Source organism: Nomascus leucogenys, chromosome 6 (assembly GCF_006542625.1).
Source record: "Nomascus leucogenys isolate Asia chromosome 6, Asia_NLE_v1, whole genome shotgun sequence".
In the NCBI taxonomy this organism is placed as follows: domain Eukaryota; kingdom Metazoa; phylum Chordata; class Mammalia; order Primates; family Hylobatidae; genus Nomascus; species Nomascus leucogenys.
In genome coordinates, this window is record NC_044386.1 from 31,828,268 (window position 1) to 31,844,758 (window position 16,491).

At 43.2% G+C, this 16,491-nt stretch overlaps 1 protein-coding gene across 2 annotated transcripts in view; it reads left to right on the forward strand.

Annotated features, from left to right (window-relative positions):
* The window catches only part of RAI14 (retinoic acid induced 14), a 145,406-nt gene that overhangs the window by 64,009 nt on the left and 64,906 nt on the right, over positions 1-16,491 (forward strand). For both annotated transcript variants that reach the window (XM_030813956.1, XM_030813957.1), the window contains exon 2: positions 8,348-8,478. In XM_030813956.1, the coding sequence (XP_030669816.1) occupies positions 8,348-8,478 (131 nt within the window). The remainder of the gene's footprint in view (positions 1-8,347; positions 8,479-16,491) is intronic.

The following is a 16,491-nucleotide window of genomic DNA, read 5'->3' on the forward strand; positions in this document are numbered from 1 at the left end:
TGCTGATTATATTGGCAAAACAGTCTCCTCACCAAAAACTGGAGCAAGAAATGCAGCTTTTCTCAAGATAATCTCAAATAGATTCCTCCAGGTGGCTGCCCAAGCGGAGCCACAGAACAAGAGCATTCTAATTGGTGATGGTTAGGGTTTTAGCATCTTTTCTCAAGAAAGTCAAAGAAACTCTCTTCCTGGCTTATCATGTGCCGCTGGATTATTTTGATTGAGTTGATATGTTTGAAAACTCAAAACCTCTTGACTAGCCAGATGTCTGTGACCACTGAGTTCCACTGGTTTTTCAGGTCCCAATGATTAAACCAAAATAAAAGAAGGTGATGCCATGTCTGGCCAAGGGCAGACACTGCTGGTTGCCAAATCCCCAGCATTCATCACCCGGTTGACATGATGTTTGCTATTCTAGATGGAGGCAGGCAAGGCTTCAAAAAGGCCAAGCTTCAAGAGAAAGCCTTTAAGTAAGTCAGTGTCATTTGGAAATGATTTGATGAATAGGGAACTTACCGGCCAGCCAATATCATTTGTGATATATTAGCAGGAATGTTTGGAGCCCACATTGAGGGTAAGGGCTCTTTCCCACATGCCGCCCTTCATAGCTGACACATTACACATGTCTCTGCAGCATAACATATGGCTTCCTGAACTTGCAAGTATGGCCTAATGTGCTCTGTTGAAATCGTGTCTGTTTAAACAGTCTCTTGGAAAAGTGAGCCATATTCAATAAAATCGTTAATTTCATGTCTGTGAATGTTTCTCTAGAGCCCTTTAAAATATGATTTTGAAGGAGCATAGTAGAAAATTTGCATTAAGCTGTTATCAGCCTCTAAAAGGGTATTGGACTATCAATCCTAAATTGTAAATATTAAAATATTCATAGAGCATTAGTCAAGAAGGAACAGTGCAGCTCATCAAATTCCAGAAGAATCAACATTTTAGGTACCTAGTATGTGCCAGGCTGTTTATGTATGCTGCATCTAATTCTCAGGATAATTTACAAGGAGGTGGGATTTCCTGCCATTTACAGATAAGGACAGGGAGGCCCAGGGACACTGATGACCACCTAGAAGTGATGGAACTGGAATTTCAACTCAATAGCACCAAACTCTGAAGTCTGTCTCTTCTTTTCTACACCAGGAATTTTAAACTTGGGCTTAGGAGTGGGCTGGGTGGGGGTAGATATTTAAGCCAGAAATCATATGCAAGTTTTTGTGTGGATGTGCATTATTCTGAGGAAAGTCTGTAACTTTACCAGATTCTCCAGGGGGTCCATGAGGCCTCCAAAAGATTAAGAACCAGATTTTGGCACCACTCTGCCTTTTTTTTTTAAGAGATGAGGAAACAGCAAGTGAGATTGAACCATTCGAAGGTGTTTGATCCAGTGTTGACTTGACCAAAAACTGAACCACAGGACTTCTTTCTAAATTCTGTGTGTATATGTTTTGTATGCCTGAAGGGGGATGGTGAGGGAAGGAGAAGGAAATAAAAGAAATAAATCACATATGGAGAAAAGTACACAAAATGATGTACGGTCTAACAAGTAGTTATAAAGTGAGCATCTGAGGAGCTGCTAATCAGACCCTAAATAAAACAGAGCAAGTCCCAGAATGGTCCCAGGTGTCCCTTCCTGATAGGATGCCACACCTTCACCCCTAATCATGACCCTTACTTTTATAGTGACCTTATCCTTACTTTGCTTTATAATTTTTTTTTTTTTTTTTTTTTTTTTTGAGATGGAGTTTTGCTCTTGTTGCCCAGGCTGGAGTGCAATGGTGCGATCTCAGCTCACCACAACCTTCGCCTCCCAGGTTCAAGTGATTCTTCTGCCTCAGCATCTCGAGTAGCTGGGATTACAGGCATACGCCACCATGCCCGGCTCATTTTGTATTTTTAGTAGAGACAGGGTTTCTCCATGTTGGTCAGGCTGGTCTCAAACTCCTGACATCAGGTGATCTGCCTGCCTCAGCCTCCCAAAGTGCTGGGATTACAGGTGTGAGCCACTGCGCCCGGCCATAATTTTTTTTTTTTTTTTTTTTTTTAATTTGAGGTGGAGTCTTCCTCTTGTCACCCAGGCTGGAGTGCTTACTGCAACCTCTGCCTCCTGGGTTCAAGCTATTCTCCTGCCTCAGCCTCCCGAGAAGCTGTGATTATAGGTGCCCGCCATGCCTGGCTAATTTTTTTGTATTTTTCACAGAGACAGGGTTTCACCATGTTGGCCAGGCTGGTCTTGAACCCCTGACCTCAAGTGATCTGCCTGCCTCAGCCTCCCAAAGTGTTGGGATTACAGGCATGAGCCACCTCGCCCAGCCTATAATTTTATCATCTGTGTATACATCCCTAAACACTATGGTTCCATGTTTCCTGTTTCTATCTTTATGTGCACGCAGTCATACTATTGTGGGTTTTCTTGTGTGTGTCTTGCTTCTTTCAACAATACTGTTTTTAATACCCATCGTGCTGTTGTATGTAGTTGTAGTTTGTTCATTTTCATTGCTGTGTGTTATTCTGTCGCTTGACTATGTGATAATTTATTTATCCATCATCTGTTATTGGAAATTTGGGTTATTTGTAATTCTTGCCTGTTATGAGCAATGCTTTCGTTGACATTCTAATGCATGTCTTATACACAGGTTGGGGAAAGACCAGTATTTACTCAGCTTTTGTGGGAAACAAAATACCTAGTTCTACAAGAAAATAGTGAAGAATTCTTCTCTTCGCCGGCCCGCTTCCTTAATGCCTTGTGGAAGAAGAAAATTCTTTCAAGTGAATTCTCCTGTTAGCCTTAGCATAGGTTCCAGTTGTCCTCAAGTTAGCAACAAAAATCAAAGGATGCACTCGTTGAACCCAAGTGATTCCAGGGCTCCACCCAGACTCCTGGGGTCAGAGTCTGCCAGATGGGGCCTGGGAGTCTGCAGATTTAACAAGCACCCTGGTGATTCTTGTGACTGGGAGACACTGCCTTCACCCTGATTGAATTTATAAGGCTGGGCTCCTTAGTTGGGAAGAGATTTGAAGAAAGTGTTCACATGATTAAAATCTTGGAAAACTGGCCTTTTGTTAAAAAAGTTAAGGGAGTTGGATTTATTTAGCCTATAAAAAATCTGAAACACGATTTAATAGTTGTTGGCAAAAGAATGAAAGTTTTGTAAATGAAAAAACAAATATTTGCTAAGTCAAGAGTGATTTAGGTCAATCAACCTCCTGCTAAAATCAGCAGCAAATACTGAGCACCATGGGGGTAAGAAATGAAGCCTGTTCTCAGGGCTTTCAGGGAGCTAAACAGGAGAAAAACTGTAAGCTCTCGAACAAAAACCAGGATGCGATATTTCATCAAGTCTAGACTGTGGGCTTCGGTTGAGATGAGCGAGTGGGTAGCCCCCAGGGACACAATGGAGTAGAGAAACAGAGAGAGGTCACTAGGAAAGGGTGGAGAGAGCCTGCAGGGCTTGAGCTAGGCTTTAGAAATACGCCTTTGCTTAGGCAGATGGGATGACAGAGCATCCTGAAGCAGTGGCTGCCAGTGTTTTTTCTTGTGATCCTCCAGTAAGAAATATATATATTTCTTACATATATGTGTGTATGTATGTATGTATGTATGTATGTATATATATATCTCTTTTCTTTTTTTTTGCGACAAGGTCTTGCTTTGTCACCCAAGCTGGAGTGCAGTGGTGTAATCTCGGTTCACTGCAACCTCCACCTCCCGGGTTCAAACGATTCTCCTGCCTCAGAATCCCAAGTAGCTGGGATCACAGGCATGAGCCACCGTGCCCAGTGAAGAAATGTATTTTATATCAGTCAGGATACACATACATGTAATAAATAAAAGTTTCATAAGACATTTAACTTTATTAAAGGTGGTGTATCTGATGTTTTCTATTTTTCAATTTTATTTTTTTAACATGTCAGGTTAACCAATAAACTATATAGCTTTCATAGAGTTGACAACTATAAGAGGACCAGAAGCCCAGTGTGGAGGCAGAGTCAGTCCTGTCCTATGGAGGGCATGCTACTTAGAGGAGAGGATTTCCATGGAAAGTGGTGAGAGGTAATACTGTTAGTTTGATGGTGGTCTCCAAAACCCTTCCTTGATTCTAGAGTATGAATGAATTACTTTGGGATGTTATGATAAAATTTCAAACTTTACCTATTTATTTGACCAGCTCTACTTTTGGACAGTAGATTGACCAAAGTGACTTTTTGAGATTTCTTCTGATGCTTGGGGGCGGGGGTAGGGGAGAGGATTTGCTTCTGGATTCCAAAGAATGACTCAAAGTTCTTATTGAACATCTGTTTTGTCTCATGTTGTGATTGGCTATGGGAATTTTGGTATAGAAAATGGCACTGGAGCCGGGCACGGTGGCTCACACCCCTGTAATCCCAGCACTTTGGGAGGCCAAGGCGGGAGGATCACTTGAGGTCAGGAGTTCAAGACCAGCCTGGCCAACGTGTTGAAACCCCATCTCTACTGAAAATATAAAAATTGGGCCAGGTATTGTGACTCATGCCTGTAATCCCAGCACTTTGGGAGGCCAAGGTGGGCAGATCACGAGGTCAAGCGCTCGAGACCATCCTGGCCAACATAGTAAAACCCCATCTCTACTAAAAATACAAAAATTAGCTGGGCGTGGTGGCGTACACCTGTAGTCCCAGCTACTCGGGAGGCTGAGGCAGGAAAATCGCTTGAACCCAGGAAGCAGAGGTTGCAGTGAGCTGAGATCGCACCACTGCACTCCAGCCTGGTGACAGAGCGAGATCCATCTCAAAAAAAAAAAAAAAAAAAAAAAAATTAGCTGGGCATGGTAGCAGATGCCTGTAATCCCAGCTACCCAGGAGGCTGGGGTAGGAGAGTCGCTTGAACCTGGGAAGCAGAGGTTGCAGTGAGCCGAGATCACGCCACTGCACTCCAGCCTGAGCAATAAAGTGAGACTCCGTCTCAAAAGAAAAAAAAAAAAGAGTATGGCATTGGATAGAATAGTTTTATAGGAAAAGATGAGAGGATGTAGGAAATATCTCCATGGGCAAGTTTAGGAAGGAAAAGTGATGGCCTCTTGAGCACTGTGCTTCTGGAAGGAGCATGATATGGCCAGTTGTGCATATCAGAGCTAATTGCAAGTATGATTAGTGGCCTGGCCCAGGGCTAGACAACTCTGCTATTTGATCAGAATCCAGATTCCTGGATCAGAGGTCTAATTGGGACCCTACTTGGCCTCTAGTTTTAGCATGCTTGTGAGAATTTTAAGAGCAAAACTCTTTTTAAAATTTTTTGTTTTTAGAGATGGTGTCTCACTGTGTTGCCCAGAGTGGTCTCGAACTCCTCAAGCAATCGGTCTGCTTTGGCCTCCCTAGTAGCTGGGATTACAGTTATGAGCTACCACGCCCAGCCTCTTACCTTCTCTCTTCTTTTCCCAACATAGCTCTGCTTACTGTGAACCCCATCTGCAGCACTTCTTGAATGGTGTTGTGGATTATTTATTGAAGATTTGCTTGTGTAGCCATGTTCTCTTCATCTGCTCCAAGAGAAAAGTAAATTCTGGCCTGCACTGAGAAGAGGCTCTAAATAGAAGAGAGGCATTTCAGACCACTAGGAATGTGGCATTGCCCTTATCTTCCAAAGAGCAGGATAGGGAGGATCTCTCCTGCCATGTCTTATAGAAATTGAACTCCCTAAAGATCCGTGTGGAGCTAATTTTAGGGAACCCCTGCAATCGGATTTTTCTCTACTTAAGAGTAGAGTGCCTTAGCAACGTTGAAAAGGAAAATCCTTTCATGTGGCCATTCCTTTGCTTGAGTACTTTCAGTCCTGTCCTCTGAGATTTCATAGCCTTTTGATCTTCCCAGTCCAGTTTTAATTTGTTCAGTTTAGGTTAGAAAAGGATTTTGAAAAACAATACTTTTCTCTTTTAGGATTCTATAGGTAGGGATCATTGGTCCTAAATGTTCTTCAGTAAACTTTCCCTCCCTTTTTTCTTTGCTCGTAAAGTGCACTCTGGGGGAATAAGCTGCACTGTGTTTCTTGGGGCTTGATCATTTGCTGCAGTTGTTTGTACAGTTGTTAAGTTATGCTTTCTATTCTACTAACAAATGATGGTGTGAGGAACGCCATATTTCTTGTTTCCCTTCAATAGGAAGCTTGATTGGTAACTAAAGACAACATCTCGTGTCTTCTTTGTGAGTAAATTGCTGTAGTAGGAGCGTGGCTGATGTTGGTCCAGACGCATTCTTACTTTGTTAAACCTATAAAGAGAGTCATCAAGGAGAGCTGCACTGTTCTACATGGTGGCCTCTGACTAATGGCACATGAAGTCTCAAAGTTAAAAATTCACTTCTTCAGTGGCACTAGCCGCATTTCCAGTGCTCAGTAGCCACAAGTGGCTCATGCAGTATTGACATTTTGGGCCAGCTTATTCTTGGTGGGGGTAGGAGGACTGTCTCATGCATTTGTACATTGTAGGACGTTCAGCAGCACACCTGGTCTCCACCTACTCAATGCCAGTAGCACTCTATAGACATAACAACCAAAATGTTTCCAGAGATTGCCAAATGACCCCACAGGGCAAAACAAATCCTGCTTAAGAATCACTGGCTTTGTGGCTATAGTATTTGAAAGCCCAGAGAGAGAACATTTCCATGATGGCAGACAGTCCTGTTCTAGAATAATTCCTAGCAGAGTTTGGGGAATTTTATGTAATAAGAATTTTGAGCTTTGGCGGAATCACGGTGGACATCCAGTCCAAAGCCTGGGGAAACTGAGGCACAGAAAGATTATGGGTGACTTCAGGTCGCACAACATGTAAGTATCAATCTGGAGTTCTGGACTTAAAGTTCACGCAGCCCAGAGAACAAGCTGCTGATTTTTGTTCAAACCTGCTTCATTCTTACTGTGCACCTGCACTCAGCGTTGGTGGGGGAGGACAGAGTCCTAAAAACTGGGAATGGTTCAGTCCTGAGACGTTCAGAGATGCAAATTCTGGACACGTCTCTTTTATCCCTCCCTGGCTTAAGGCCCTACATATGGGCTAGGGTTGGGAGGGTGACTGAGACATTTGATGGACAAAGACCTGTTGGGTTTCCTCATTTCCATCAGTGCAGAGATTGGGAACATACTCCCGGGGCCATGGAAGACTGTCATCCTATAAAATTTCTTCTTTTTAGTTTTTAAATCTACAATATCTCCTCTGTCTGCTTCCTTGTAAGGGTCGATCGTAAAGCTGTTAATACGAAATACCTGGAGGTTCATCTCTTCAGAGGCTGCAAGGAAGCAGAGTCTATAGAAAGCTTTGGGAAGGGAAAAGGAGTTTCTCCCAGGGTGTGGTGTCCACAGCTGAAGGGATCAGAAAGTGGGCTTAGCTCGGGGGCCTGGTGCAGGAGATGACTGGAAGGCAGCCTGGGCTCGCAAAGTGCCCAGAGGCTCTGATATGCCCAACATCTTTCCTTCCTCCCGTCTTTCCCTCATTAATCTCATGTGCTTTGACACTTCCCAATGACTCTTCAGTCACTGGTTCTATAATTCTCTCCCTCCTCTGCTCCCAAACCTTCAGTGGCTCACTGCTGCCTTTCATGTCTTTCTTAGTGTTACATTCAGAGCCCATTTGCTCTTACATAGAAATCATCTCTTTCCCTCCTAAGTGTAGAAACCAGTTTTGCACATATGAGTCCCTTACTGTTACTGTGGTTTGCAGAATTATTCAGTTGGTGTTTGGCGTTGACAATGATTGAGGCTTTGCTGAAAGCTCTTTGATGTTTAAATAGCTTGCTCAGGAAGAAGTTTTCATTTCTGGTGAGACTTTGTTGAGTCGGTAGCCTGGACAACTACTTAAAATCAGTATCCAGCTCAAAATTCAGGGCCTGGTAAACAGACCAGAAAGAGAGGCAATAAAAGCAGATGAAAAATTGTGCGTCTGTAAACCTCGGGTAACCTTGAGCTGCTGGTTTGGTTCTGTAACACTGTGGACAGAGTGAGCTGTGGATGAGGTCAAAGGCCACCGTGCTGAGGAGCAGCTGTCTAGTTCAGCTAGAAATTAGCTAATGTGTAAACCGGCCTCGAGGTCTTTTTACGTTGTTTCATATTCCTAGTGTTAGTTAAAAGAAGTAACTTTTATCTCAGAGTTTGGTGACTAGCCGTGATTTCATTGCACTATTTATGTTTTCTTTTGGGAAAGCGGCTTTCTTGGGTGTCTCCATGGTGAAGGGGAAGGTATTTTAAAACACGCTCATTTGGGCGCAGGCTTTAATTTGAGTAACAGGAGGGTGGGGGCTGCGAGGACTGCAGCCCTGCTGGTCAGTGCGCCTGTGGCCAGTGTTGTTCACGACCTCTGTTTCTTCTCTTTCTCTACAGACCAATGAGTGGAACAAGAATGATGACCGGCTACTGCAGGCCGTGGAGAATGGAGATGCGGAGAAGGTGGCTTCACTGCTCAGCAAGAAGGGGGCCAGTGCCACCAAACACGACAGTGAGGGCAAGACCGCGTAAGCTGAAACACTGGTTTGCAGATATGCTGGTTCTGGGCTTTCGGGGTGTTCTCTGGAATCCTTAGTATCCATAGGGGAATTTCACACGTACTCCCTCTCCACTCCCATGTTGAAATATGTAAGAAGATATTTTAATCTAGTTCCTTTCTCTCCAAATTCCAAGTCACATATGGAGCTCTACCTTGAATGGGTATACATGTTCCCAGGTATAAGCAAAGGTTTTACCTCCCAAGATTGCAACCAATTGTAGGTGAGACATGAATTCTGTCTTCAATAAGAAATAGCATAAAAGAGAAAAAAGTATTTTCCTATAACCCTCAAACCTTACTGTGTATTTATCTTAAACTACTTGTTTATTTATTTGATCTTCCTTAACATAGATGGGTAAGTACACGAGTAGTATGATTTGGCTTTATGGTTTGCTGTATGTAGTACTCTTGCTTGCCATAATTAAAGCTGTATATTTGATTAAGTATTTGTGTGTGTTTGTGCATGTGCATGTATTTGTTTATATCCATTCTTACGTTGGCAGTGTTGTGGAGAGAGCACTGGCTTTGGAGCCAGATAGACATCTCACAGGAACTCCATCCCTTATGAGTTGTGTAATCTTTGAACCTCAGTTTCCTTACTATAAAATGGAGATGGTATTAGTTAACTGTTAGAGTAGTTATGAGTATAAAATGAAATAATAATGTAGGTTGGGTGCCCTCAGAAGCAGGCTCTGAGACAAGGATTTAAGTGCAAGTAGTTTTATATCTTTTCTTTTTTCTAACGTGTCAAATGATGGTTATTGTGTAATTACTGTGAAACGCAAAGTAGTAGTATATATTACTTAGGGATGTATACACACATACGATGCAAGTAATTTCTGTAGCTGGTGATCCCAGGAAGCATGAGAAAGGAAGAAACCTCTATTTTTAAGGTGTGTTATTGACAGGTTCCAACTTTGTCACTCTTTCTTGATGAGGATTCTGGGAATCTGTTTAGACCTAGAGCAGGGTTTGGCTATGTTACCCAGGCTAGACTTGAATTCCTGGGCCCAAGCAATCCTTCTGCCTCAGTCTCCCAAGTAACTGGAACTACATGCATGTGCCACCATGCCTGGCTACTGTCTGATTTTATAAATAAAGTTTTATTGGAACACAGCCATACCCATTCATTTAGGCATTGTTCGTGACTGCTCCCACACTACAAAGGCAGAGTTGAGTAGTTATAGCAGAGACTACATGGCTCACAAAGCCCAGAGTATTTATCTGGACTTTTACAAAAAGGGTTTCCTTATCCCAGGTTTATAGTATGCCTCAGAGTTATTCCACCCAAGGGGTAAGAAACCTGGGGTATCTGTCCCTTATCTCCTCTCCCTCAAAGGTTGAGTGCTGACCGGGTACAGTGGCTTCTGCCTGTAATCCCAGCACTTTGGGAGGCCGAGGCGTGTGGAATCACTTGAGGTCAGGAGTTTGAGACCAGCCTGGCCAAAATAGTGAAGCCCTGTCTCTACTAAAAATAGAAAAATTGGCCAGGTGTGGTGGCAGCACCTATAATCTCAGCTACTTGAGAGGCTGAGGCAGGAGAATCGCTTGAACCTAGGAGGCGTAGGTTGCAGTGAGCTGAGATTGCACCACTGCACTCCAGCTTGGGTGACAGAGCAAGACTCTGTATCAAAGTCAAAAAAAAATGTTGAATGCTACTCTAGGGGACACTATGGTCATGGCCAGAAAAAGTCTAAGGGGTCCCCAACCCCCAGGTCACAGACCAGATCAGTACTGCTCACAGCAGGAGATGAGCAGTGGTTGTGCAAGCAAAGCTTCGTCTGTATTTACAGGCACTCCCCATTGCTCGAATTACTATCTGAGCTCTGCCTCCTGTCAGATCAGTGGCAGCATTAGATTCTCATAGTAGCACAAACCCTATTGTGAACTGCGCATGCGAGGGATCTAGGTTGCGAGCTCCTTATGAGAATCTAATGCCTGATGATCTGTCAGTGTCTCCCATCACCCCCGGTTGGGACCGTCTAGTTCCAGAAAAACAAGCTCAGGGCTCCCACAGATTCTACATTACAGCGAGTTGTATAATTATTTCATTATATATTACAATGTAATAATAATAGAAATAAAATAAACAATAAATGTAATGTGCTTGAATCATCCCCATACCTGGTCTGTGGAAAAATTGTCTTTCACAGAACTAGTGCCCAATACCAAAAAGGTTGGGGACTGGTGGTCTAAGGGGATTTGGGAATGGCACCTTCAGCTGTAGGTGCTCTATATAAAGAGTGGTACAGCACCCAGCCCACAGTGAGCACTTGATAAAGCCAGTCACCCACCCTGCTCATCCTAGATTAGTGGTTTGCAATCTTGGCAGCTTCTGCATTTGAATCACCTGGAGTGCCTTTTTTTTTTTTTTTTTTTTTTTTTGGTGGAGTCTCTGTCACCAGGCTGGAGTGCAGTAGTGTGATCTCGGCTCACTGCAACCTCCACCAGGCTGGAGTACAGTGGCGTGATCTTGGCTCACTGCAACCTCTGCCTCCTGGGTTCAAGCTATTCTCGTGCCTCAGCCTCCCGAGTAGCTGGGACTACAGGCATGCACCACCACACCCAGCTAATTTTCGTAGTTTTAGTAGAGACAGGGTTTCACCATGTTGGCCAGGGTGGTCTCGATCTCCTGACCTCGTGATCTGCCTGCCTTGGCCTCCCAAAGTGCTAGGATTACAGGCATGGAGAGCTTTTTAAAAATATTGATGCCATATTGATCAGAATCAACCCCAGATGCTCTGAATCACTTGGTCTGGGGAGAGGCCCAGGAATCTATATTTTTTGTTCTGAGGTGTTTGGTGGTAAATGTTGGGACTTTTGGTCTCCCTTTTGAATCACTACTCGGCCTTCTTTGTCCCTCTTCTCCCTAGTCCAGGTTTGCACATGTTTGTGCAAGACAACCTCTTCAAGTCATCCCAGAGAAAGGGGAGAGAAATGTTTATGATAATTTTGTCCAAGATAGTACTTAACTAAAGAGAAGACAGAAAATTTAGATGAGCAGCTTAGCTACAATTGTGATCACCTTAACAAATTCGAACCTTTTGATCATATTTATTACATGTGTTCTCTTTCTCTTTTTGTTGTGGTAAAATGTGTATAACATAAAATTTACCATTTTAACCATTTTAAAGTATACAATGTAGAGGCATTAAGTATATTCACAATGTTGCACAACCATTGTCACTTTCTAGTTCTAGAACTTTCTAGTCAACCCAAAGAAAACCCTGTACCCATTAAGGAGAAACTCCCCAACCTCCCCTCCCCTTCCTCTGGCAACCACGAATCTGGAGTCTGTCTCTGGATTTGCCTGCTCTGGATATTTTTTATAAATGTAATCATATAATATGTGGCCTCTTGTCTCTGTTCCTTTCACTTAGCGTAATGTTTTCAAAGCTCACCCGAGCTGTAGCTTCTGTCAGTACTTCATTCTATTCTCTCTTCATGGTAGACATATACATAGCAGTTAGATAAGCGTCATCACCTCCATTTTGCAGATAATAAAACTAAGGCCCACATAACACAGATTTTCCTGAATTTACCTTTTTGGGTGCGTGTGTGTGAGACAGGGTCTCACTCTGTCACCCAGGCTGGAGTGCAGTGGTGCGGTCACAGCTCACTGCAGCCTCAACCTCACAGGGTCAAGCGATCCTCCTGCCTCAGCCTCTCAGTTTAGCTGGGACTACAGGCATGCACCACTGCACCCAGCTAATTTTGGTTTGGTTTGGTTTTGTTTTTGTAATGATGGGGTCTTGCTGTCTTGTCCTAGTGATCCTCCCACATCAGCTTCCCAAAGTGTTGGGATTACAGGCATGAACCACCATTCCCAGCCTTCTATTTTCTAGAGAGCTTTTGTGGTAATTTTGCCCTGGAATCCACAGTTGCCTGTCTGTCTAGAGGCTTGATTTTGGCCCTCAAGGTCTTTCCTCTGGCTCTGCCCCGCTTACCTACATCCTCTTTCCCCACTGTTTCTTCTGGAGGTGGAGCTGTCTGCTCCCACCCTCCCCACAGGTCAGAACGTCCACCTGTGCACCCAGGTTCTATGTCCAGTCCAAAATGCCATCCTCCCTGGTTCTCTTCCTCCTTTTAGACTTTTCTTCTCTTTGAAATACTGGAAATCTTGATTTGGAACCTGGTATATTCGATTATTTTATTCTATTTATTTAGAGATGGGTCTTGCCATATTGCCCAGGCTTGATGTGAATGCTTGGCTTCAAGTGATCCTCCTGCCCCAGCCTCCTGAGTAGCTGGGACTATAAGGCATGCACTACCAAACCCACCTTTGTTCTATTGTATTGAATGAACAACAACAGAAATGTCTCCATTCTAAGAAAACCTTTGTTTTCTGAAAGACTTGAATCCCATACAGTACAGTAAAGCTCCTTAAGGACAGGGATGGTATAATCTCGTTGTATTGGTCTTTCCCATTGTTCTAGGCCCAAAGGAAGCCTTCAGTAGGGATTTGTGTAAATAACTTTTCAGTGTGATTCTTGTGGAGAAAACATTCTTTTTTTACTGATAATATTTTATGGGTAAATTGCTTAGGGGTAAATTAACTTGGATTCAGAGGGGAAAGAATTCTTCTGGTGAACATCACAACCTGACTTGGCTCTCCAACTTCCACGGCAATTTAAATAGAGAAGTACTCAACCTTTACCACCTAGAGAGCCAGGCAATCTTGAAAGTCCCCACAATGTGGCAACAAAGGCAGCCATCTCCACAGACATTCTCCAGAAGCCTCCATAACCCAAGGTCAATAACCAGATGGGTGGTTGGGTAATGCCTTAGACTTCTGAGTTTCTTTCTGGAGTATTTCCTTTCAGGGAAAGATGAGAGTGCATGCCAGGAAATTTTCTTCCTCTAACACTGATCAAAGAGGGGTTAAAAAAAAAAAAGTAAAAGCAATTGAATGACTGGAATTCATTTAAGAAAAGAATAAAGGAAGGGTGGTGTCTTGGGTAGGAAGGGAACAAAATAGAGCAGGGCCAAGAGTTATAGCTGCAGGCTGTGTTTATGGAGTCAGGCCTGGCGTGCCTCTGCCCAGCTGTTCTCTTTCCATGGTGGATGTGAGGAAGTGGGAGGAGGTCAATGTCCTCAAACCTCTTACCGTAGAAGAGTCTAATTGTTTCAAGATGGGTTCCCTACATTTGGATGTACATTTAATTAAAGTTATGTGTGTTTGTCTTAGGAACAACCAGACTAAATAAAATCACTGCCGGCACTATAGTATTTGAACAAATACCACCTGGGCATGTGTGTGTAGATATAAGGAGTGTGTGCATGTGTGTGTGTTTGTGTCTGTAGCATTTTATGTAGCCCACTTTTCAGAAACCTGATCTTTTTGGCTATGAAAGCAAGAATTTGTGAGAGTATTTTTAGATGACTCTGTGGAGCTTGACTATAAAGTGGGAGAGGCAGGCCTTGAACTTTAGAAATCACTATAATAAGGGCTTCTCTGGCTGGTGGTTTGTTGCACATTCTCCCTTCCTGTTTTCTCAGTATAGGGATGTATTAGATATTTTACACCAGCAGTTCAATCTTGGAAATCAAGTTATACCACCTGATCAGCTCTCTCCAGTTCTTCTCACGTACAGCTGCCAAATTAATTTACTCAAACCACTACATATTATTTGTGCAATTGCAGCCTCCTACCTTCCCTGTGAAATCACCCTATGTCTTTTCTAAGACCTGTTGATATTTGTCAGAGTGATAAACTGAAGAATGTAATTGCTATATCCACTCTGCTTTGAGTTATATAGATTTTTGAAGTTGAGATAACCTCTTTTTATACTTTGCAAATATGCTTAAATGTTTGTGTTTCATTAATCTAGTTGCGAGGTACTCCCTGGGTCCAAAATGTTCTAGACTTTATCATAAGTAAATACAAAAGGAGAAAATTGCTCCTGGCCTCAAGATGCATAACACCTAGTTGGAAAGACAAGGCCAATGAAAATACTGGAGAATAATCAGATGCTAACCTGTAAAATACTGCATGTAAGGGGTTCAGGACAGAAGAGCTCATGAGATACTGGAGATGCTAAGAAATGCTTCCTGCCTGAAGTGTGATATGAGGTCGGCCTTGTAGAATGGAACCAGTAGGATATGGGTGGGTACAGGCAAATGGGGTTCAGGTAACAGCATGAACAGAGGCCACCCTAAATTGGTTGTTTTGGTTTGGTTTTTTTGAGACGGAGTCTTGCTCAGGCTAGAGTACAGTGGAGTGGTCTCAGCTCACTGCAACCTCCTGCTTCCTGGGTTCAAACTGTTCTCCTGCCTCAGCCTCCCACATAGCTGGGATTACAGGTGCCCACCACCACACCTGGCTAATTTTTTAATTTTAGTAGAGACGGGGTTTCACCATGTTGCCCAGGCTGGTCTCGAACTCCTGACCTCAAGTGATCTGCCCACCTTGGCATCCCAAAGTGCTGGGATTACAGGCGTGAGCCACTGCACCCGGCAATCACCCTAAATTGAAACGGTAACAGTGACACCATGACCATGCTTTCTTTCCCTTCTTTAAGAGCTCATCAGAGCAACTTGAGTTCGGGGCCCCACTCACTAGATCATTGGTTCTCAGCTCGGCTCCCATTAGAACCACCTGGGCAGCTTTGACAAATGCTGAGTTCCGCCTGCAGAGATTCTGGTTTCAGTGGTATGGCGGTACTCCTGGGGATGGGGTTTCAGAAAGCACTTTAGGTGATTTGAATGGTTTGTCCAAACCGAACCACTGAGCAGGACACTCTACAGTGAGAACCTGCATTTCCTAGCCCAGAGCTTTCCAACAGGTGCTACATTGTGATACATTATAGGTAGGCTGAGGAAGGCCCAGGAAGCACAGGTGAATTTTTTTTTTCTCTCTGTCTGTCTCTCTCACACACAAATACATCCCTGTATACATGCAATGTATGTATATAAGACTTGTGCACAAAATAGAATTGCAATGAAAGGTAAATTTTGGCTTAAAGTAAATTATATTAAAGTAACAATTCTTGAGTTTTTTTTTTTTAAAGGAAGCAGTGTTGTATGTTAAAGCTGAACATAATTTATTGCAAAATTGCGCTTTAGAAGGAAGACATAACCAAGATTGTGGTGCAAAATTGATGAGAATAGATTTGGAAATTAGAACTACATTGGTTAAAATATTGGTGATATGGTTTGGCTTTGTGTCCCCACCCAAATGTCATCTTGAATTGTACTCCCATAATTCCTACATGTTGTGGGAGGGACCTGGTGGGAGATAAGTTGAATCCTGGGGCAGTTTCCCCCATACTGTTCTTGCGGTAGCGAATAAGTCTCACGAGATCTGATGATTTTAATAGGGGTTTCTGCTTTTGCTTCTTCCTCATTTTTCTCTTGCCGTCACTATGTAAGAAGTGCCTTTCACTTCCTGCGATGATTCTGAGGCCTCCCCAGCCATGTGGAACTATAAGTCCAATTAAACCTCTTTTTCTTCCCAGTCTCGGATATGTTTTATCAGCAGCGTGAAAATGGACTAACATAGTAAATTGGTACCAGTAGAGTGGGGCATTGCTGAAAAGATACATGAAAATGTGGAAGCGACTTTGGAACCTGGTAACAGGCAGAGGTTGGAACAGTTTGGAGGGCTCAGAAGAAGAAAGGAAAATGTGGGAAGGTTTGGAACTTCCTAGAGACCTGTTGAATGGCTTTGCCCAGAATGCTGATAGCAATATGGACAATAGGGTCCAGGCTGAGGTGGTCTCAGATGGAGATGAGAAACTTGTTGGGAACTGGAGTAAAGGTGACTCTTGTTATGTTTTAGCAAAGAGACTGGTGGCATTTTGCCCCTGCCCTAGTGATTTGTGGAAATTTGAACTTGAGAAAGATGATTTAGGGTATTTGGCAGAATAAATTTCTAAGCAGCAAAGCATTCAAGAGGTAACTTGGGTACTGTTAAAGGCATTCAGTTTTATAAGGGAAGCAAAGCATAAAAGTTTGGAAAATTTGCAGCCTATTAGATAGA